Source organism: Astyanax mexicanus, chromosome 1, assembly GCF_023375975.1.
Source record: "Astyanax mexicanus isolate ESR-SI-001 chromosome 1, AstMex3_surface, whole genome shotgun sequence".
NCBI classification, from domain to species: Eukaryota; Metazoa; Chordata; class Actinopteri; order Characiformes; family Acestrorhamphidae; genus Astyanax; species Astyanax mexicanus.
The window spans coordinates 103,451,182-103,473,330 of record NC_064408.1 but is presented as its reverse complement, the minus strand read 5'-3'; the positions used below and the strand labels follow the sequence as shown (position 1 = coordinate 103,473,330).

General features: G+C 38.1%; 1 protein-coding gene across 3 annotated transcripts in view; it reads right to left on the bottom strand.

The window, feature by feature from the left end:
* Positions 1-898: 898 nt before the first annotated feature.
* The window catches only part of pou6f2 (POU class 6 homeobox 2), a 178,377-nt gene continuing 157,126 nt past the window's right edge, over positions 899-22,149 (bottom strand). For 2 of the 3 annotated variants that reach the window (XM_022667014.2, XM_007258616.4), the window contains exons 8-10: positions 17,680-17,836; positions 14,078-14,246; positions 899-2,049 (exon numbers count right to left, since the gene is read on the bottom strand). In XM_022667014.2, coding sequence (XP_022522735.2) covers positions 1,545-2,049; positions 14,078-14,246; positions 17,680-17,836 — 831 coding nt within the window. In that variant the 3' untranslated portion in view covers positions 899-1,544. The remainder of the gene's footprint in view (positions 2,050-14,077; positions 14,247-17,679; positions 17,837-22,149) is intronic. The other variant, XM_022667015.2, reaches the window with a different exon arrangement.

Genomic DNA, 22,149 nt, shown 5'->3' with positions numbered 1-22,149 from the left:
CTGGCCTACTATGTTATTTTTTTTTATTTTGAAGCTGTAAAAGATGAATTAAGTCATTCTTTACTTACTTCAGTATTACCAGTATATGAGATACCTTTGACCTTTGCATGCCACTGTACCAAACAGCATAAAGTACAAAGCTGCCAGGGCTTGATAACAGATGACTTAAAATTAAAGGTATGGTGTTTGTAAAACTACTGTTTAAGTTGTTCAAAGTATTTTAAGCTGAAACAAAAAGAAAAAAAAAACAACACAATAAACAAACCATACATTTCTGGCAATGACAGTGGCCTAAACAGTGGTCATCATTTAACACATTTTTCTTTTCTAAAAGCTCTGTAATTGTTAACTACAGTACATTGGATAGGCTCAGTAACTCTGCTAATTTGATTTTCACTTTTAAAGGATCTGCTCTGGTGAAATTTACTGTCTGGCACATACAAAGCAAAGTGTCTCAACACAACAACCTTCTGTAACAATATTACATTTCAACAGATCAACAAAAACGTGTACGTGGTGAAAATGACTTTTTTAACTTGTAAAAAAAAAATAAAAATACATTAAAAAAGAACAATATTCAATTTAAAGACACACTCATTGGTAGTATCTTGCAACTGTTGGAACAAAACAAACAAAAAAAAACACATCATAATCATTACAAAAAGAGAAAAATGTGAACATGTTTTGAGACATTTGGCCCAGGTGTAGCGTAGTCCTGTGGCTGAAGAATTATGTTCTTTGGCTAGAAGGCTTTGGCAATACAATGACATACTGTAGCTTAAAGTCACGGCTGCAACAATGCGGGTACACCAAAAGCTCTGTGTTCACTGAGAATCCCTTTGCGGTATGGACCACCTTCAACACGTAACCCAGTCTACCAGAGATAGGAGTTTGTTAGAAATCAGAGTGAGGTGACGGTAGGAGGAGGAACAGTAGGCGTATGATGCAGACATCTCTGAGACAAAGTTTCCAAAGAGTTTGTGATTTCGATTTGAAGACAAAAGTTTTCTTAAATATTTACATATAAACCCAAGTGATCAAGTGAGACAAAGATAGAACGTTACGCCCTCCCCTCCCGCCCCGCCACACATATATTCTTTTTTTCTTTTTCTCAGTAGAAATGTAAAAATTTAGAACACATTTACAAGTTAAAAAAATCTCAGGAATCAGATGGAACAGACTTTGGTAGTAGTAGTTTCTTATTTGTCCTTGATTTTAGGTGTGATCTGTATTCTAAATTCTTTTCTTCATCCTGGATGAGGACCCCCAATTTCAGCACTATGCCCCCTCAAAAAGCAGTTTTGACTATTATTATTTCTTCTTGTTCTTTTTATTTTTTGGTTTTGCTCAAGTCTCTCACTTTCACTTTTCACGGTTGCGACAACCCTGTTAATAATAATTCTGTTTGCTATTGTTGACAGTCCGTCGCAGTACAATGGGTAGGAAATGTCCGGGTCTTTAGTGTTCGGTAGGTTGGAGGTTTAGACACTGGTACGTGGTTATAGTTTTCCACAGCACTCGTACACAAACCAGTCCAGTTTAAACTACGGATGCTCCTCCAAGGTGTCGGTCAGAGTGTCCATAGGTGCCACGGGTCCGAGCTCGGGCTGTTTCAACCTTTTTATTGTGTTTTTCAAGGCCTGCCTCTTGTTGCAGAACCAGACGCGCACCACCTCGCGGTCGTAGTTCAGTTTCTCTGCGATTTCGGTCATCTCCTGGCCGGAGGGGTGCGTGTTCTTCTCAAAGTGGCTGTTGAGGATCTCCAGGGCCTGCGGGGTGAAAGAGGTCCGGCGCTTGCGCTTTTTGGAGGGCTCGCTGCCGATAAACTCGGTCAGGTTCTGCATGCCGGAGCGATGGCGGGCTTCCGCCTCAGCCATCCAGCGCTCCAGCACAGGCTTAATCTTCTGGGCGCTTTTTGGGGTGATGTCCAACTTCTCAAACCTGGCAGGATATAAAAGGCCAGGGTTCAGTTTGCCTGTCAGACTGCTAGCTATAGTGTTCTCTTGGGCTTCCTGTGGTAGGAAAAAGTGGCTTCTCAGGATGGTGTGTCTGGGGGAGAATTGAGAGAGAACAAGCTTACTCGGGTGCCCTGATTGGGCGAGGGGTTTTCCTGCCTGACCCAGTGTCCCAGGAAGGGCCTCCGGGTCCAAGCTGCCAATGGGACAAAGAGAGGGTTTTTTATATATATAAATATTTTTTGGTAATTTCTTTGTTCTTTCAGCAACAAACAATCCTTCTCTTTTGCTAGACCCAATTTCTCACTCTCTGTGCCCACCCCGCAGTGATGGACCAAGGAGACTCTTCCATAGGCTGGAAGAGAAAAATCAAATGCTCCATAAAACAAGCAATTAACTAAGTACTGCAATTTAGACTGAACGCAATTATCAAACAATACAGTGGGCTTAAACTGCATTGTTTAATTCAAATGCTCAACGATCAAAAGACTTAAACAGAACACGCTGCACACTATGATCCAATTTATTTAATATTCCCTCTTTTCATGAGAAATATGATTACTCTGTCAAGTAGGCTGCAGAACATGCACTAAAAACAGTCAAACCATTATTTATTCACATTTACAGCTTAAATAATTCACCATAATGCACAAACATTTTAATACACCAACTTTTCTTCATCCTCAAGAACCCCTACCATTCATTAAATGTTTAATGCTAATACATTTCCTCTACTTAGTTTTGAATATGCTTGCAAGTGTACAAGTATTTTAGGAAAACAGGCTGTAATTTTACCTCAAATGTTACCTATATTATTACTTTGTATTAACATGATTGTAGTATGCTAGTTTTAAGTATTTAATATTAAAATATTATTTGATTTTCTTTTATGAGTTTGGTAAATTATGTTCCTCATTTTTTACACTTTTGAAGTATTTCTAATAAATAAATTAATGTAGAATCATATGATTAAGTTTATTATCATGTATCTACAATCCTCAATGGCCATTCTTTCATTCCTAATAATGTTGCAGTGCTTTATACCATGACACACACACCAACACACTATAACTTGCCACTATCAAGTGCTAAAAATATATGCACACTACCTAAATAATATCAGGTAAGCAGTGGTCCTATGGTGGTCCCTCTATGGTCCATAGACTGATGGGGTAGAGTGTACCGTAAAAAAATGCTTAGTAACTGATTAATTTATTCATTATTTATGAATTCAATTCATTGATTATATACCAACAAATGAAAGATATGTGGCAGCTAATGAACGGGGAAATCAGTGAATATATATATACATACAACCTTAACCTCAAATGCTGTGTAAAATGTAATTAAATGTAAATAAATACAGAATGCAATGACTCTCAAATCTCAATCTCAGACTTATGCCTGTTCGTAATGCAGCGTCACCTGAGGGCCCAAAGATCACCAGCATTCCATATTGACCTCTTGCACAAATGGATTTCTCCAGATTCTCTGAATCTTTTGATTATATTATGTACTGTAGATGGTGGGATATCCAAATCTTCAGAATTTTATGTTTAGATTTTAGGTTTTATGTTTTTTTCTGAAACTTCCAAAATGTTTTAGACATATTAGATTTGTGCAGATGGGAGAACCTTTGTGTTTGAGTGATACTGCCGCTCTGAGGTGCTCTTTTTATACTCAAATGTGCAGCAAATGTTTATTAGTACCACTTACTTGTCTATCCTTTTGTTTCCTCTGTCCCATTTTTTTTGAGATTATTAAGCTCTAAATGAGTTATATGATGCTTTTCATGTAATATAATTTACTAAATTGTCTAATTTTCAAGATTTGCTACTTGTTCTATGTTCTAATGACAATAAGATGTGGGTCTATAAGATTTGCAAATCAATACATTCTGTTATATTGAAATATATTTACATTTTTGACATAGTCTCCCAACATCAGTTTGTCCTTTTGATTACATGCAGTATATAGTGCTTTAGAAAGTTCGATCTCTGATGAACTGTGTTTAAACTTAAATCTATTAAACACTCGCGGGCTTCTGTCTACAGTTGGAAAGAGCTCATAGTCAGAGGTCTGCTCTCGGCCGGCTCGGCCTGGTTGGAGATATGCAGTGCTGAAACACATAACAAGTCTCTGAGGTGCTCTAATGGAGAGCTGTGTCAGTGTGTTCACTGTCCTGCCCTTCTACTAACCAGCGCACGGACACCTGTCATACAGGCCGAAAAAAGCCCGGCTCCAGCTCCTCTCTCAAACAACACACTGCCCCTCAGTCCCAGGCTCCTCTACGGGCTCCTGCGAGGACGTCTTTGATGGAATCTTAACTGGCATTTGAAGAGACGCCTCGAGCAGGGGCAGAGGCCCCCCACACTCTCAAGACCCCAAATGTTAGAAGACACTTTTTTTTAACAGAAGGATGACTGACGGGTTGGTGTGAACGCTGGACTGAGGAGGAAACAAAGACGGAGATGCCTTAACTTATTTATCAATCTATGAATTATTGCATTTGTTTTTATGTTCTGGTCTGTTCTCCCTGTCCAGTTCTGGCTTTTCTTTTGTTTAAAGGCTGGTTCCTGCAAAGCAGCGCCATTACAACACAACTGGAGATTAAACCGGGTTTATGTTGCCGTATTAAAAATGTATTTATTATGTCTGTATCTTAAATACGCTTAAAAAGGTTCTTCAAAGGTTCTTTAGTCGTAAGACTCTATATAGTGTAAGTCTCTGTATAGAACTATGACAGCTCAGAGACTCTGTTTACACCTGGTCAATTAATTAAACAGATTTTAGCCAAATGTGTCTGTGGTTAGTCAGACGGAAATCTGTTAGCTGTATGGAAAAGAATATGCAAATACACAAATCTCTAATTATTTACTTATCTAATGGTTGTACTGGGAGGAGTTTGGCTATGTTCACACTGCAGTCAAATCAGATTTGTTTCTCAAAGGACATCACAAATATATTTGCATGTGATGCAAAAAACACTTCAAGAAACTGTAGAAATCGTATTGTAATTGCATTTCTGATTTGCAAAAACAAATTTCCATTGGTTTCTTGATGTCTAGACTATCAAACAACAATCTGGATACAATCTAGAAAAAAGGAATTTGATTTGTTAGTCTAATTAAATGCTTTGGAGATGAGGCTTAAATGCATCTCAGACCACCTCCTGAAGTGATATGAACATTTATTTCCATTTTTTTTGCTTATTCTTATCCAGATATAGTTTCTATATTTAAGACAGTTGAAGTGAGCAGGAGTGAATAAGATCAGAGATACATTTACATTTGAAATGGATTTTAAAGGAGAACTCTTAGTGTAGTAAGACATGATATAGGGTACTGACTTTTATCCTAAGCTTTATCCTTTACCTTTACCTTAAGAGATGTAGCTTACGCTATGGGTTATAAACAGTGTTTTTAATAAACTTCTTGTGCATTTTTTGAGTTCTTAATGCCTCATTTTAAATGTCAGGGCTCTCTGGATTCTAGCAAGGAGGTGTGGAGCTACTCTGAGCCTGGATAACGGTGTAAAAACGATTTATCTGCAGGGAAAAAATATGCCCCATATCATCCATACTAAGTTTGGACAAACTGCAAAAAAATTTCTGGATCTCAGAAAGCGGCGGGAGAACTGAGGTTAGTAGTAGTCTTTATTATGTTTTACTACATCAAAAATCAATTTGGCTGGGTCAAAGGCTAAGAACTACTCTTTGAAAATGGAGAAAATTAACTTTTAGTTAATATGGTTGTATATGGCATGATCTAAAAAGGTTTTATGTAGCAACAAAAGGGTTTCATTTTTGTCATCAGTAAAAGAATCATGTTTTCAGTTCTTTATATACTACGTGCTGAGAGTGCAGCATTTGATGAGACGAATTGCCCTTTACATTTTGTAAAAAAAAAATAAAATAAAAAATAAATAAATAAAAAAATTCCTCATGAATGTCAAAGGATCTTTACATTACTAATAATTGAAATAAACCTTTTTTTCTTTTTTCTTTTCTTCTTCAGTAAACATTTTAGAGCATTGATTTGTGTTTTTATTTATTTCATGATACTTCTATATCACTTTCATTTTATCGCCAAGGTTAAAAAACATATTCAATCACAACGACACTGTAGCTTCTCTATGGCCTATAGAAAGAAAGGTTGTGCCCTGTCTTAAGACCTTTTTTACCTGCATTGTGAGCACTACAGTATGAGCTGCTCTTGGTTGTGACCTGCTTTGACTTGTGAATAAAGCAAGAATACGTTCAACTGCAACTCGAAGCATGTCATAATAATGCAGAGATGACTCGAGGCATGAATCTAACACAATGAGTAAAAGAAATGAATGATTAATTAAATATATCTGCTCGTTTAAGCGTGTTGCGCATCCCTTCTGCCTAATTTGTTGCGCAAATTATAAAGGACAGTTTCCCATCCTGGGCTATGAATCATTGATGGAAAGCCAGCGTGCCGGCGTGGATTAATGGTGTACGTTTGTGCAGCTTAAACGTGGTAAAATGATTCCCATCTTGGAAATTATGCGAAACGTGTTCAGTGTTGCATTCTAAGTAGGTTTCGTGTCGAGGCTGGTGGTGGTGGTGAATCGTTGCATATAAGAAGAGAATCTGATTTGTCACAGAAAGGTGGTGCTGATCTGCCTATTTGATACGAGTGATTTAACAATTAGTCACTGCTGTAATAGTAATAAGATCTGTCTCAGAAACAGTTTTAATTCTAAGAATAGTCATGTTTAATAATAAGGACTCTTTCTTTATGTACCTATAAAAGTAAATGAGTAAGAACTTATTTGGATGAGTGAGAACTAAAGTACACCTCAAGATAGGACTGGACAATATGAATAAAAATCATATCCTAATATGATTGAGAGAAATGGGGATATTTGATACAGGATATATTTCATATGTGATATGATGATGAAAACCTTATTAAAATAAAATGTTACAGAAACCCAACATGGTAGATATTTAATTAGTCATTTTCTTACTTTGTCTCTATTTATATAGCAGAAACAATATTCTGGTATTATTTTTTATACACTGTAAAAAAATTCTGTCTGTAAGTTACAAAACAGTAAATTACCGGTTTATAACATTTAATTTCTTGCATTTTTGAAGTTATAAACTGTATTTTAGAGTGCTATATCTGTATAACAAGTATTTTTGTAAAATGACAGAAAGAAAAATAAAGGCTAAGAGCTGTTTAAAACAGATCATTCATATATTTTACTTATACAGAATTGTTTTGTAAAATCACAACACATTTCAATAACGCAACACAATTTATTTTGTTATTGTAATGTGATTTTCAAAAGAAAATACTTACAGGCAAAATATTTTATAACATATATTGGAAAAAGCCTGTTAAAAACATTTACAGTGTATCTTAAATAGCTTTAAAGTATTAAATAGCTCAGACCTAAGATTTCAATACATTGCAGATTTTACAGTAATCAGATTTGTTTAGTAAATGTATGCTCCTATGTTTAATACTACAGTATATGAACCATAAAAAAACTAAAGAAAAAATGCAAATGAGTGCAAACCCCAGATCCTGAGTAGATCAGACTGTATTAGACCTTTTTTTAAACAGGCTTTTTTTAATCTATCCACAGATCTGATCAAGGTTGACCGTGTCCCTTTGTGATTGTTGGGACGAAGCAATAAAGCTTTTTTTTTTCTCTGCCTCAAAGTAAGCAATGAGATCAGACAAGATGGAGACATCTGTCAGGCTGAGTTTGACTGAGCAAAGACTACAAGAGCCCCAAGAGCTTGCACACTCGCGAGCGCACAACACGCTCCCATCCTCATCCACCTCGTCTGTGCCGATGTTCACCAAAAGAAAGCATGTGAAGTCTGCCTTTAAACGCTGCAGCGCTGAGCAGACTGTCATGTCCAATGTCATACAAATGAACATATAATGAAATAAGAAAAAGCCTGCGTCCTCTCCGAAGAGCTCAGATGAAAGAACAGGCTGGTGAAAGCATCACCCATTTATTTTGGAAGCTAATGGCTTTTAATGTATGATATAAATATCTGAATTATGCATCGGGAAATGTAAATATTTCATGCAGAATTTTTAAGACTTTAAGCGTTAGTTTGGAGCTTCATAAGGTATTCCCCCTCCGCGCCCCCTCCCTCCTGCACTCCGTTTCAGGTTTTATCGGCTGTTTGATGTTGATGGGATGAAATTTTTAAGAGTGTGTGAAGGTGCGATGTCACATACACACAAGCAGCTAAGACTAAAGCAGCGCATTAGAATGAAAAGCTGAACGTAACGAGAACGCTCCAGGCTGAGCACTGTTCAACAAACCTGTTCACAATTTAACTCAGACATAATGGAATTAATCCGAGTTCAGACAGTGCAGATGTGTTCATTTTAAGGTTTCATTATCATGGAATTATCTCATATTGTGGTCAGTTATTTCATATCGTCAGTTACTGGGTTTGGCGATATGCATATCGTCACTATTACATATAAACCAAAAATCTCAAAAATGGCAAATAAATAAATAAATAAATACAAATAAAAATAAATAATAAAGGACAATGTTGGATTATTTTCATTTCAAGATTATCATTTTGAAGCATTTCTATTTGGCCATTTAGGCTTCTAATAATAACTACATTGTGTACACAATATATTGTTCCAGAGCTATTTAAGAAAAATTATATTACATTAAATTACATTACATATAATTGTCATTGTCAAGACTATTTAATGCCAGTGATATAATGACTACATATAACATAAATATATAAAACATATATTTTTTATATGTGTTTATGACATACATATAATATATAACAGCCTAATACTGCCCTTACATTCTTTTAAAGAGCAATGAACTTATAATAAACATTTTGGAGCATTTCCATAATCTATCAGGCCTGTTGTTTTAAATGATATATAGTCCCAGATCTCATTTTGAAAACTTTTTTAACATTAAGTTACTACTGTGTAATGGCACTGCTATAACCCTTTTAGAGAGCAGTTAACTGGGATAACTGGGATCGAACAAAATAATATATTTTAGACTTTGGGATTTACGTAATAAATTAAAAATAAATAAAATAAAACCAATTAACAAAGTTAATTAAGCAGGTAGTTCATGTTATTGGGCTCTCTTCTGGCTAAGAATCCATAATGGGGAAATATTAAAATCATGTCCATATAGATTTTCTGATAAATTGCTATAAATGCTGATAAATGTAATTATTGTAACAGCCCTAGGTCCATTTATTATAAAATTCTGATACTTTAACACGTCAAAAACGAAGATAATAAAAATGGCAAAAACAGAGTGAATTCTTTTGTATAGTGATGATATCCAGTAGGGGTGTCACGATTCTCTAAATCCTCGATTCGATTTCATTTTCGATTTGAGGGTCACGATTCGATTCGATTCTCGATTTTCTTGTTTTTTTTCTTGTTATTATTTTATGCCTCATAAAATTTAAATAATATATTTATTATTATTATTATTATTATTATAAATATTATTATTATTATTTATTAAGATATATATGGTAATGCCATCTAGTGACTTTTTTGGTAGCAACAGTGTGCACTATTAAAACAAGCAGTTTATCAGAGCTGTTTGTGGATGGCTGGTGAAACTGCTCATTACATGAAGCTGCAGTTCTTCATCCAACCACTAGTCGGAGCTGCAGCAGCAGCAGCACCCCGCTCTCTTCACTCAGTCACTACTTCAGTACAGCCCAGCCACGGGCTACAGAGCTCAGCCAGTCCGTTTTTACTGTTTCTGTAAACAAATAAAGGTTTTAACCCCACTAACCGGATAATACAGCTCACTACAGTTCATCTTTCAGCCCAAGCAGCTAACAGCAGCAGGTTAGAACAGCCGACACGGAGGCACTGCTCGGATTACATTATGAACAGGTCAGTTAGCGCGCTGCTAACCTCAGGATGTTTATAACTACGGAGTTTAGTGGACACACCACGGCTGCCAGTTAAGTCTTTTAAAGGCTACTGAAGACTATTAAAGGCTATTAGAGGTCATTGAAAGCATTATTGGGGGGCAGAAATCAGTACAGGCTGGTTAGATAAGTGATGTGGGTATTGTCTTATAAATATTTACACATAACTTATATCTCTCCTGAAAAGCTTTTATTTTAGTCAGAAACACGCTTGTGTTTACTTTATCTGAGAGAAAGATGTTTTTTTAATTCAATGGAAAGCAACAGGTGTAGTCAATTATAAGTTTAAGATTTTTAATCCACCTCACTGTGATCTATAGTCAGTGTTCTCAAGTCACACTGACACACGCATTTCAGCGAGTTCACACGCTCTCACCTGCGCGCACCCACCCCTCCGTTAGATACAGATACAAAACCTGCGCGCCCAACCCCCGCCCCCCTCCCCCGTTGGACAGATAAAAACAGTGATCACACTCCCGCCGACTGCGCTCATGCAGTGGCTATCTCTATTTAAATGAATAGGATGCGCTGTGTTGGTGCCGCGCCATTTGCGTAGCGCGCTGCGCTATTTGCGTAGCGCGCGCGGGAGGGATCGTCGATCCTCTTTTTGACTTCGATACTCGAGATCGTGACCTCATTTCGATTCGATTTCGATAAAATATCGAGATCGTGACACCCCTAATATCCAGTATTATATGTCATACTGTGCTCTGATAAATAAATCCAAACTGACATAACATCATTTTGTCTGATGAAAGTTCTACAAGAATAAGGGTGTACGCCATCATTACAGATGAAGGTTTAAAAGGTGAGTTAGGTCGAGGCTACGCAAGGTTTGTAGACATTCTTAAATATTTGATCTGTAATGCTCCATAATGTCCCAATCCATTTTGCTGTGCGCTGGAGAACATGTCGTTTTTATTGAAAGTCTGGTCCTGTCACGTTCTCTTTAGCTGAATACACGACAAATGCAGGGCAATGGACCTTAGTAATTATTAACTGCTTTAAGTGCTTCACTCAAAACTTCAGCTAATGTATGCACACATAACTCCATCCCAGCATCCAGACAAGACACACAGCTAGACACAGGCTAAAGAGCACCAACAGGGAATGTCAGTTATGTATATTGCATATTCTCTTTTAATAACTTAATTACTTCTGATTATATATATATATATATATATATATATATATATATGCAGGTCATGGATATTACATGCATGTAGAGCTGATTTTTAAATAGTTTTAACCAGTTGTTTCATATTGCAGCTAATTTTATGAATAATAAAATAAACAATGGTCACAATTTGCTTGTAAACTGTGTCTTACAGGTTACAGGTAATTTACTACAAGCTTGTTTCTTTTTTGCGTTTGTTGTGTGAGGTCAAATTATGCTTTTAAACTACAAAATCACAAATTACAGCCCATTTACCATGAGGTTGTTTCTTATGCCTTTTCTTCTATGAAGTTATCTTCTTATTATTTTTAATTGATCATTATCTAACAGAGTTAATTTACCTTTTTAAGTTTGTAACTAAACACTTTTCTTTATGATGTAAAATGTAAAATTTAAAAATAAATATTTTTCTAAACAGTAACCTTTTCTAAAGCTTACACAGCACTGTGGACTGGTTTTGGTTTTTTAGGTTACCGTATTTTTCGGACTATAAGGCGCACCGTATTATAAGACGCACCATCAAAGAATGCCTATTTTCTGGTATTTTTCCATACATAGGGCGCATCGCATTATAAGGCGCATTAAAGGGATAGTTCGGGATTTTTGACATGAATCTGTATGGCATCAACATGACCAGTGTCGTGCATTCTCACTGACTTACCCCCGACCATGTCCGCTGAGCGGAGTTCTTGTCCAGTATTGTCCGAGCCGAAAGTAGTCCGGCATGTTTGCTGGGGTCACGAAACGAAAGCGTTTTTCTTCCCAAAACAGTACGAGTGCAAAAGAGTGATTTATTTGCATAACAAAAAACGGTGTCTGCAAAAGTCACGCCTCATTATCACTGGGGCACTACTTTCATTTTGGATCAGTGCGCATGTCATTCTAACTGCGAGCAGCGCACTAGTCTTTCAGATCATTGGCTGCGCTCAGCTTAAACCAGCAACGCAAAGAGCAAGCTTTAGAGAGAAGTTTATCGGCTTTTATAAGCTTCTTGAACACAGATTTATACATTTGTATGTGTGTGTGTTAATGGTGCGGACTTGTGATTATCCAGGCTGTAGCAACAAAGATGTGGCTGATTCTCCGCACAGTTTCCATCGTATCCCCGTGACTGACATTGCTCTCAGGCAACTTTGGATACTTGCAATGGGCTTCCATGTGGACACCAAAGTGGTGAAAATGAAGAAGCTTCGTGTTTGCGGTGCGCACTTCAGCGAGGATGACTATGTTTCTCCATGCCCGCTGTTGTTTGTGATGCAGGCAGCAGCTGGCCCGCCGACGTCCTCATCAATTGACAGGTTCTGTATCTCGGGCATAACTAAATCCCACTCGTGGCAGCAGTAACATTCCACCTCTGTCGGCATTAGTTCGCACTTCAAACAAGTGCACCAGGATTTGTCGGCCACCCTTGGTATCGCAGCAGCAGCAGCAGCGGCTCCAGCTTCGGTCTCAATCATTTCTCTGTCCACCCTCTCTCTTTCTGCACGATCCAATTCGATTTGGGCAAGTTCCTCCTCAGTATACTCAGGCTCATAAAGATACCCCCTTGGCTCTGAGCGGAAATCAATATATTCCTCGTCGCTCTCGTAGTCCGACATGTTCCCGAACAGTAAACAGTGAAATCGAAACCGTAGGCTAGCTGCCAGGTTGCGCAATCGCGCGCACTGATCCAAAATGAAAGTAGTGCCCCAGTGATAATGAGGCGTGACTTTTGCAGACACCGTTTTTTGTTATGCAAATAAATCACTCTTTTGCACTCGTACTGTTTTGGGAAGAAAAACGCTTTCGTTTCGTGACCCCAGCAAACATGCCGGACTACTTTCGGCTCGGACAATACTGGACAAGAACTCCGCTCAGCGGACATGGTCGGGGGTAAGTCAGTGAGAATGCACGACACTGGTCATGTTGATGCCATACAGATTCATGTCAAAAATCCCGAACTATCCCTTTAAGTGACACTAGAAAGGGTGCCTATATCAAAGTGAACAGGGGTGGCGCCATGGCGGGGGGGGGGTGTCTTGCCGGTGGAGCGTCTCAGTATACAAATCTAGCTCTTTCAAAGTCAAACGAGTGCTGGATATTAATCTACACAGATTCCTCTCCTGAAAACTGTTTATTTGGGTGAGTAAAGTGCTTCAGTTTATTTACAGTAAGCTTAGATTTCCAGATTTCCACTAAGGCTTGCTGCACCAGCGTTAGCATAGCTATCCGCTAGCACGCTAGCTAGTCCCCTAAACTAGTAAAGTTAACCCAAACTTAAACGACAGCGTTACACTGAGTAATCCTGCGTGTTCTGGTAAGACAGTGAGATATTAGCTAGCGATTCGTCCCCCGTAGCTTGTTTTAACACGGTAAACAAGCAGATTACAGGCTGATAAAACTCACCTCTGAGAGAGTTAGTGCTTAGCATCTAGCTAATGCTAGCCAGGCAAAGCAGCACAGACTTACAGGCCGATAACTCACCTCTGAACGGTGAACGCTTAGCGATTAGCATCTAACTCTAATAATACTGCTCCAGCAGTATTAAAAGTACTAAATTTAGATAATACTGATCTCTGAACAGTGAAAAAGCTAGCTAGCTTAGCGGTTAGCATCTAGCTAATGCTATTGCTGCTCCAGCCACGGAGCTGCACGGCTCTGCACGGAGTGTGTGTTTACTTTAGATAATTTAGATAATACTGATCTCTGAACAGTGAATAAGCTAGCTAATGCTATTGCTGATCCAGCCTCGGAGCTGCACGGCTCTGGACTCTGTATAGCACTGAAACTCTCTATAACGCTGCACCGAGTGTGTGTTTACTGCTCCTTACAACCTGACGGGTAAAATCCATACAAAAGGCGCACCGTATTATAAGACGCACTGTCAATTTTTGTGAAAATGAAAAGTTTTTAAGTGCGCCTTATAGTCCGAAAAATACGGTAGTTAATGGATGCTATAGATACTATAGTCACTTAGTTTTGCATGTTGTATTTGCTGCACTTAGTCTTCCTTACCTGCAGATGGCAGACTGGCTGTAGGCAGGCCCCTCTGTAGCACTCAGGGCCTGGCCCACCTGAGTTTGCGTCAGGCCTAGAGACAGGCGGCGGATTTTAAATGCTTTGGCGAATTCTCGAATTTCCTCTAGATTCACTCCGTCCACTTCGCTGGGGGCAGTCTGAGGGTCTGAGGAGGAGGAAACACAAAGAGAACAAAGCTGTAATCTATCATGTCTTTAAAGTAACACATTATTAAGGTTATACATTTTCCATTAAGTATGGCTGGGGAGCAAAAATGGGCACCCATCTACCCTGAGAACAAATTGTCACTGTCCAATGAAAAACAAGTATCTTAATTTTTGTGGATTTTAAGTTTACTACATAGTTTTAACACACAAATTGTCCCTTACACTGTGACAAATTTTCTTAAAGAACGGACCAATAGAAACTCTCTAAAATTACCTAAAATAACTATTTTACATTGACTTCCATTGAAAATGTAGAAGTGTTTTTCTCTTTCCTGTAAAGTTGCTGTTTTGGAGATACTTGTTTTCTATTGACGAAATTGTTTTAACCTGCACTTGTTTATTTGTCTTTTTATGTTCATCCCTTGTTATTCCCATTCATTCATAATACCATATTACATTTTCTCCAAGGATAAGGCCCAGAGTTACATCTACCAAACTGCATGGGCTGCTTCAGCACTTGAGGATCATTTCTGAGAAGCCTGCTCGCAGCATTCAGCTTCGCTGCTTTGGGGGAAATGCAGCTTTGAGGTGAGACCTCACTTAAAAAGACCTTCATGGCTCCATTTTTCTCTCAGCGTTCATTTTTGTATGCTCAGGAAGAGCAGCTACTATTTGATTTTGATAAGCTCTCTTGGGTGACAATGGATACATTCCCTGCTAAATTGAAAACCAGAGCATACGAGCCTCAAATATGTGGCAACTATGCAGCAACTCCTCTTGCCAATTGCCGTCTCGAAAGGTTTTATTTTTTTGAAGAGAACACTGAAAGAACGTGTGTCAGAAAGAATTCCCAAACAAAAAGAGGGGTGCATTCCAGCAGGAATGCATATCCATTATAGCTAAGAATGTTTTTTTTTTTTAATCCTAGGTCAACAGACTCTGAAGGAGCCGTCAAGTTTAGTGGTGAAAACCATTTGATTGCAGTGGCTAAAGGAATGTGAATCATTAGTTCCTCGATTTAAAAACTTCTTCTGGATAAAAGAAATCTTTCACGCTTCAGTATCACAGTGTCTCCTAGTCAATAATATGTGATTTTCAGTTGTGCATCACTGTCCTTTGCCCTGGCATCCTGCTTATGAGGAAAAAAAAGTTTGGCAGATTTAATAATTCATGCAGGTCATTATCGATAAATTATTAAAGGAATCCTCCAGGCGTATCGAAGGTAAAACCTACTGAACCGGCCGCTTGTCATCCCTCATAAGTAAATGTGATCTTCAAATGTGGAGTTAGTGCTTGCGTCGGCTCTGGGCTCATGTTTAACATATTGTTTAATGGTTAGGTGTTGAATGGACCAAATACAGCCAGAAAAAAGGATATCTTGCAAAATATTGTATGAATATTGTAAATTGCCTGATTTTTGTTTATATACACTTAATATATGAATTTAGCGACATGCAGCGGCTCTCTACATTGAAATGAATTGAATATGTTGTGCTAGTGGATGAGGAGAGGGTGCGTTTTTCACTAAAATTTGATTTCAAGTAGCGGGTCACAAAATATCGTTGGGGCCGCGAGTTTATAACCCCTGATCTAGACCAAGGTTAAAGGTTTTGTTACATTGTGTAGTTTTGGTTATGCTATTTTCCATCAGCTACACCTACATGGCTCACACTTTCCAGGTGTTAAACCAAATTCTTCTGCCACCATACCAGATTTAGACTCCATTTCAGTGCACGTACAACACAAAGCAGAACGAATGTAACAGGCTAGCCTCTAGTTACAAATACGTGTGAATCGATACGAGTTACAGTTGACACAGGAATCACAGTTTTAATATGAACCAAACTAAAAAGCTACAACTTCAAGATCAAACAGGGTTGGTATTTCCTTTGAAGCTACAATCTCTATTTAGAAGTTCAGAACTCCATTGCAATTCTAGTATGTGCTTAATCTCTGTGTCAGGAGTTAGCATTGTGGAAAGATAGTATCAGTGGTATGGCTCTTCTATGTATGAGCTCAAAACTCTTGACAAAAAAAAGTCATTGAAACTTTAAAAGTGGTATTTCTGTATGGTGTAATACTGTATGCTTCGACATGATATCAATGCTAGAACAATGATTGTACTCTGTAATCTGTAGAGTTTTATAAGTCCTTTACAGACTTAACAGAACAATGTCCCAAAAAGACCTTACAGTACAAATGCACATATCTCTAGCTGCAACCTGCAGCAACAGTCTTTTGAGTCTTAACAATGTTTAGACTGAATTTCCACTTCTTAAGCAAGATTCATTCTGTATCGTGAGCGATTATGAATGGATAAAAGGCACTGGCAAAAATACCATCAATGTCGGCTCGGACTCGGACTGTATTGCTATAGATTTGTTTTCTCATTCTTTTGGGCTGAATGTGAAACCCAGAACAGGATTTATTCCAGCCGTGCAAAAAACATTCCGGCTTTTGTAGCTGTGGGTCACTTTGATTTTTTCCTCCTTTCAAACCGTGTTGTGCCGAGTTAGTGTTAGCCAAGGACATTGCAACAAACACAGCGTGGCATTGAAAGCTGCACCATGGCGGCAAATTGACAAAAATGAATGGAGAATGCCAGAGGTATTATGTACATTTTGACACAGAAGAAGGAGGGGGGGAAAAAGAGAGAGAAATATGAATCAGTCCATTGGTTGTGTTCACAACAAGTTGATCAATGGCAACTTCCCTTTTATTGAATTCAAAACTCCATTGCAGATGCCTTTGAAATGGGTTTAGGGCAATTGCCTGTGACAAATGAGAATTTATCTAAGTAAAGCAGTTTTTAAAGGCACGGCGTGGCTGTGACAGGCAGCCGGGGGTGATTTATATGTGGTGGTTGCGGAGGCTAAGCAACTCCACACAGCCTGTTGTTCGCCAAGCGTACAGTTTTTTAATAGTGTGCAAAAGAACAGTAATAAAAAAATAATAAAAACAGTTCAGCTCCTCACAAAGAGAACAAAACTGTTGGTAGACTTTATAGCGTTGGGTCAAACAGACAGAAGACTATAGAGAAAAGAGTAGAAGAGCCAGGCTCTAAAGGAAAGATGTTTTCTGCTTTTTGTGGACAGACTGGACCTTTATTTTCGAGTCCATGCCTTATATCTCAGATCATACACCGTGACCCCTGTTCACTTCAGTATATTCATACCATTATTCCTTTTCAGACCTCAAGAGCACGCTGAAGCCAGCCGCACTGAGATAACCACCACCTCACTAACCTGTAATTTTATGCTAGTTTCTGTGTGTGCATGTGTGTGTGCATATGTGTGTGTGTTATGTGTGAGAGAGAGAGGGAGTGTGTGTACATGTATAAGAGAGAGTGAGTGAGAGTGTGAGTGTTAAAAGTGCATGTTTCCATAAATGTGGCCACATGTAGTGTAGTGGAGTGTTGCAGTGGCTACTCACTGCTAACCAGCTGTCCCACGCTGAGAGCTGAGGACGAGGAAGAGGATGTTGAGGAGGAGGAAGAGGCCTGGCGCAGAGGGCTCTGGCTGTGGGGCATTCGCAGCAGGCCTGGCTGAGACACGGGGGGAGGAGGCTGGGCCTGGGTGGCCTGGGGTAGCTGTAGGGACACACACACACACAGAGAAAGAAATAAAGAAAAATATGTAACTAGTACGTTCTGGTCACGGAAAAACACTGGTACCACTTTAAAATAAGACTACCTTTATAAAGGGTTTATAAATGGTTTACAATTAGTTTATAAATGGTCACTAATTAGGTTGTAAATGCCTTAAAAATCATTAATAATCAGTTATAACACATACGTAGAAAGGGCAAGAATATAGACGGCTGTGGGTTCACTATTTGGCAAACAACAGGTCATTGTTGCCCTTTCTACGTATGTGTTATAACTGATTATTAATGATTTTAAGGCATTTACAACCTAATTAGTAACCATTAATAAACAAATTGTAAACCATTTGTAAACCCTTTATAAAGGTAGTCTTATTTTAAAGTGGTACCAAAACACTTAACACTATAATTTCTTACAGTTCACTGCTTTGCAATGGAATCTTAATTTTGCAACATATTGAGCATAATTTGGTACTTTTTTTTTAAAGATAATGGACTGCAAGATGTTTTATAATTAATGCTATTAGTAACAGTGTGTTTATTATTGTATGAATACAGTGCAAGGAATTGTATGTGGGACTACAGTTCAGTTCAGTGACGTTCAGACCTATTTAGAGTGGGGTACAGTAACTAAACAACAAAACAGTTTGAGTAAATTATGATTCAAATTTGTTTGTTTGTTTAATTTTGTAATATCATACAGTATTCAGTATAAGTTAAGTGACTTTGATGGCGAAAAAGAATAAAAGACAGTGCTTTTCTGATTTCCAATGCTTTAATTGAACGAGCTCCGCTCTGATTGGTTGGTTTACACCAAGGCACCAAGATGGCATACACAGAAACCACAAAGCATTGTTTTGTTTTAGCACTGTAACAAGCAAACATTGACATAGTTTTTAAGGGTTAGCTTTTAGCCTAGAACAGATATCTGTTCTTATCTCTTTTCCACTGCATGTTACCTACACTACTCAACTGGTACCTGGTATTAGAGTAAAAATTCTCTCTGGCTTGCAGTTAGCGTGAAGTTTACACATCAAATATTAGTCCCTTTTCAATGAGTTCCAATGACTGAGCAGGTACTAAACAATTGCCCAGATCCAGGTACCAAATTTGTACAAAAATGGAAACTGAGTAAAAATCAGTCGAACAGTTTAGGTACCATGCAGTAGAGTTTTATTCTGTTAGTGCCCCTTATTTAACATTTTTTTTAGTCACAGAGCCAATATGCTGTGAAAAAAAAAAAAAAACAATAAACTGCTATTAACAAAAAAAAATCAATGTTTATCACAGTTTGATGTGTTCTTAACTTTCAAATATCACTTGCATGCTTCTGCACTTTTGTCCTTTAGTGTAGCGCAGACAGGCCGGAGCGTATGACGACCAGAGTGTGCCACCTTGAGTGGATGCGACAGATTTGGACTGGTTGAGATGCCAGTCCTAGCGCTTCTCTTTCTACACAATTTCTCCTTGAACACTCCTGTCACATGCTTTCAGGCACACGTACCACAAAAAAATGGCACAATGACAATGCGAGGATATTCAGGATCCTTAACATGAAATCGCAAGCGCACCAGTTTAGTGAAAGCAGTAATCACTACCCTGCCGAAGCCATATGGGCCGTCATTAGGAGCAATGTGGCATGAGCGTAAAAGTGTATATTTTCATGTTTTATGCACGATTGAGCTGCTTTTACAAGATCAAGACGAGTGCGTCTCCCCTCGGTAAGGAAGGCCTCCTTGTCAATCTAAAAGTAGGTTAGATTCTTGATGCCATTCCTTTGCGCTATTAATTATACTCTCCGGAGTGTGTGCGTGTGTGTGTGTGCGCGTTTGTGTGTGTTAGGGTGTTTGTTTGGGGTGGCGAGAAGATGTCAGAAGAAGTGCTGCACACACTGTCAGAGCTGTCGGCGGCTGCTGGAGGAATTATCCGGAATCTCGGCGGCTCTGGGCTGTTTGACAGCCGTAAATTATCCGATAGCAAAGATTGCTCGCGAGTTATTCCGAAGACGCAGACGACACGCCATAAACATTATTACAAATGCATTAACGGCGCAGCACACCTCCTAAAGAAAATGGGGTCATTCTTTGAACGTCTCTTACTTTTTCTCTTTATCAAGCAATTGACCATAAATCGTAGAGTGGCATGGGGAATAGGGGGCCCTGCTATATATCTGTAGTGTGGAAACAAAGGCCTAGGCTTGTAGCCTTCCTTTGCACAGTTCTCCACCATTTGTTTTGATCCAGACAATGCTATTAATGAACAATAGTTGCGCTTTGGTGCATGTATGTGTGTGAGTGTATATATGTGTGTGTTTGTGTTTGTGGACCTGAAAAGGCTTATTTTCCCCATATCCTCTCTGCAGGGGTTCTGCTGAATGAACCAATGTCTTCCACTGACTCTAAGAGTGCTTCTGACAGGAGTAACACACACACACACACACACACACGCACACACATACACACTTCTGATTTTGTAGTTACACAAAGCATGGTCCAGTTAATACATATTTTCTCATACTCATACTGAAAAGTGCTTTTTTTTATTTATTTTAAACCCAATTTTTAGTCATGTCCAGTTCAGTCTGTCTATCTACCATTATGTTACTCAGCAGGGAGGGTGCAGGGCAGCACACATGTCCTTTGAGATGCATGATATCTAGTACCTTAGTGTACCACTGCACCTTATTAACATCTTAACAGGCCAGGATTGTTGTCAATTGTCTGCCTGACATTACACCACTAAATCTTGAGTATTTCTATTCAAGAATTACATAATAGGCTTTCATGTTTGATAAGGAACACTACTGAAAAACAAAATTGTAATAGTAATATAATATATATATATATATATTTTTTTTTAAAGTAAATCTGCTAATGTCAATATATAATTAATAAAAGCATAAAATTGGCCCTTTCCGGAACTTCATTTTAAAATCAATATTTTCCTGAATACAAATCAAACTGTTTATGTTCGTTTTGTCACAGTTGTCTAATTTGGGTTAGAATTTGGGTTGATACCTGTTACTGATCTGGATTTATTAAGTGGAGTAAAGAGTAAAAAGGCAGATTCTCCAAGTGTCCTGTAGAAGATTTCAAAGCCCTTAGATTTTCAGAATGTAAAAAAGAATTTTGTATCACCTACACCTGTAGATCATATACATGACAAGGCAAAATACTAACGTAACATCATTTGTAAGCTCAATGCGCTTGTATGAGACTCCAAATCATTGTCTGGTATCATCCTAAACCAATAGGGAAGCGGGAGGACCACACAACTCACCCAAAGAGAATAAGGCTCATTTGTTTTTGGACACACATATATGTATGTCTGTTGCATCACCAGATATCAAACCTTTTTAAATGTCATTAAAAACGTTGGGGCTTATGCTTCAAGGTTGGCGAAGTTTGCCTGCCTAAAAGAATTTTGTCGCTGTCCAATAAAAAAACATGTGTCTCAAAATGAGCAATTTTCCCAGACAGAGGTTGATCCTTCTTAACTTCTAATAGAAGTCAATGTAAAAATAGTTGATTTCAGGTCATTTTGGAGAACTTCTATTGGTCCATTCAACAAGAAATGTTGACACAGTATAAAGGGCAGATACGTTTTTGATTGGATAGTGAAGATTTGCAGTCAAACAGGCAGCGGGGGTCATCTTCATCATCTGCAGACTGCTTAAATAAAGTTATTTAAATACAGGGTTAGTGCACTGTTTCTGATCCAGCATTGGGTTTAATCTTTCTCGTTGTGTTTTGGCAAATAATACTAGATACTTTACATAAGTGTTAGATGATTACAACAAAAGATAGTCAGATACTAACTAGGTATTTCAGCGATATGCTTCTATAGAGCACTAAGCTCAGCATGTAGCTATAGTTATAAAATATTTGTGCATGTATATAGACTATATAATATATAAAACTGGGCTATAAAACTGGGCCAAAAGCCAATCCATGCCTGTATGCACCCTAAGGCTGTACAATGTGGATACTAGAGCAGCAGTTACAGCAGTATATTGATACAGTGCACCCAAAAACAAATATTTGACCTTGTTTTTTTTAAGAATACTGTAAATCGGATTGTAAGAACTCCTTTGTAAAAAACAAAAAGTAGTGTTATTGCTTTAGCAATTTCTACACAGACTTCTTTAGGTTTGCATCCACAATGCTTTTGCACACTTCTGAATTCATGAGCCATACAAACAAACCTAAGCACACAGGACCCACTGTAAAAAAAAAAAAAAAAAAAAAAAAAAAAAAAAAAAAAAAAACAGCCCCAGACTTTGATGTGTCCACCTGCTTT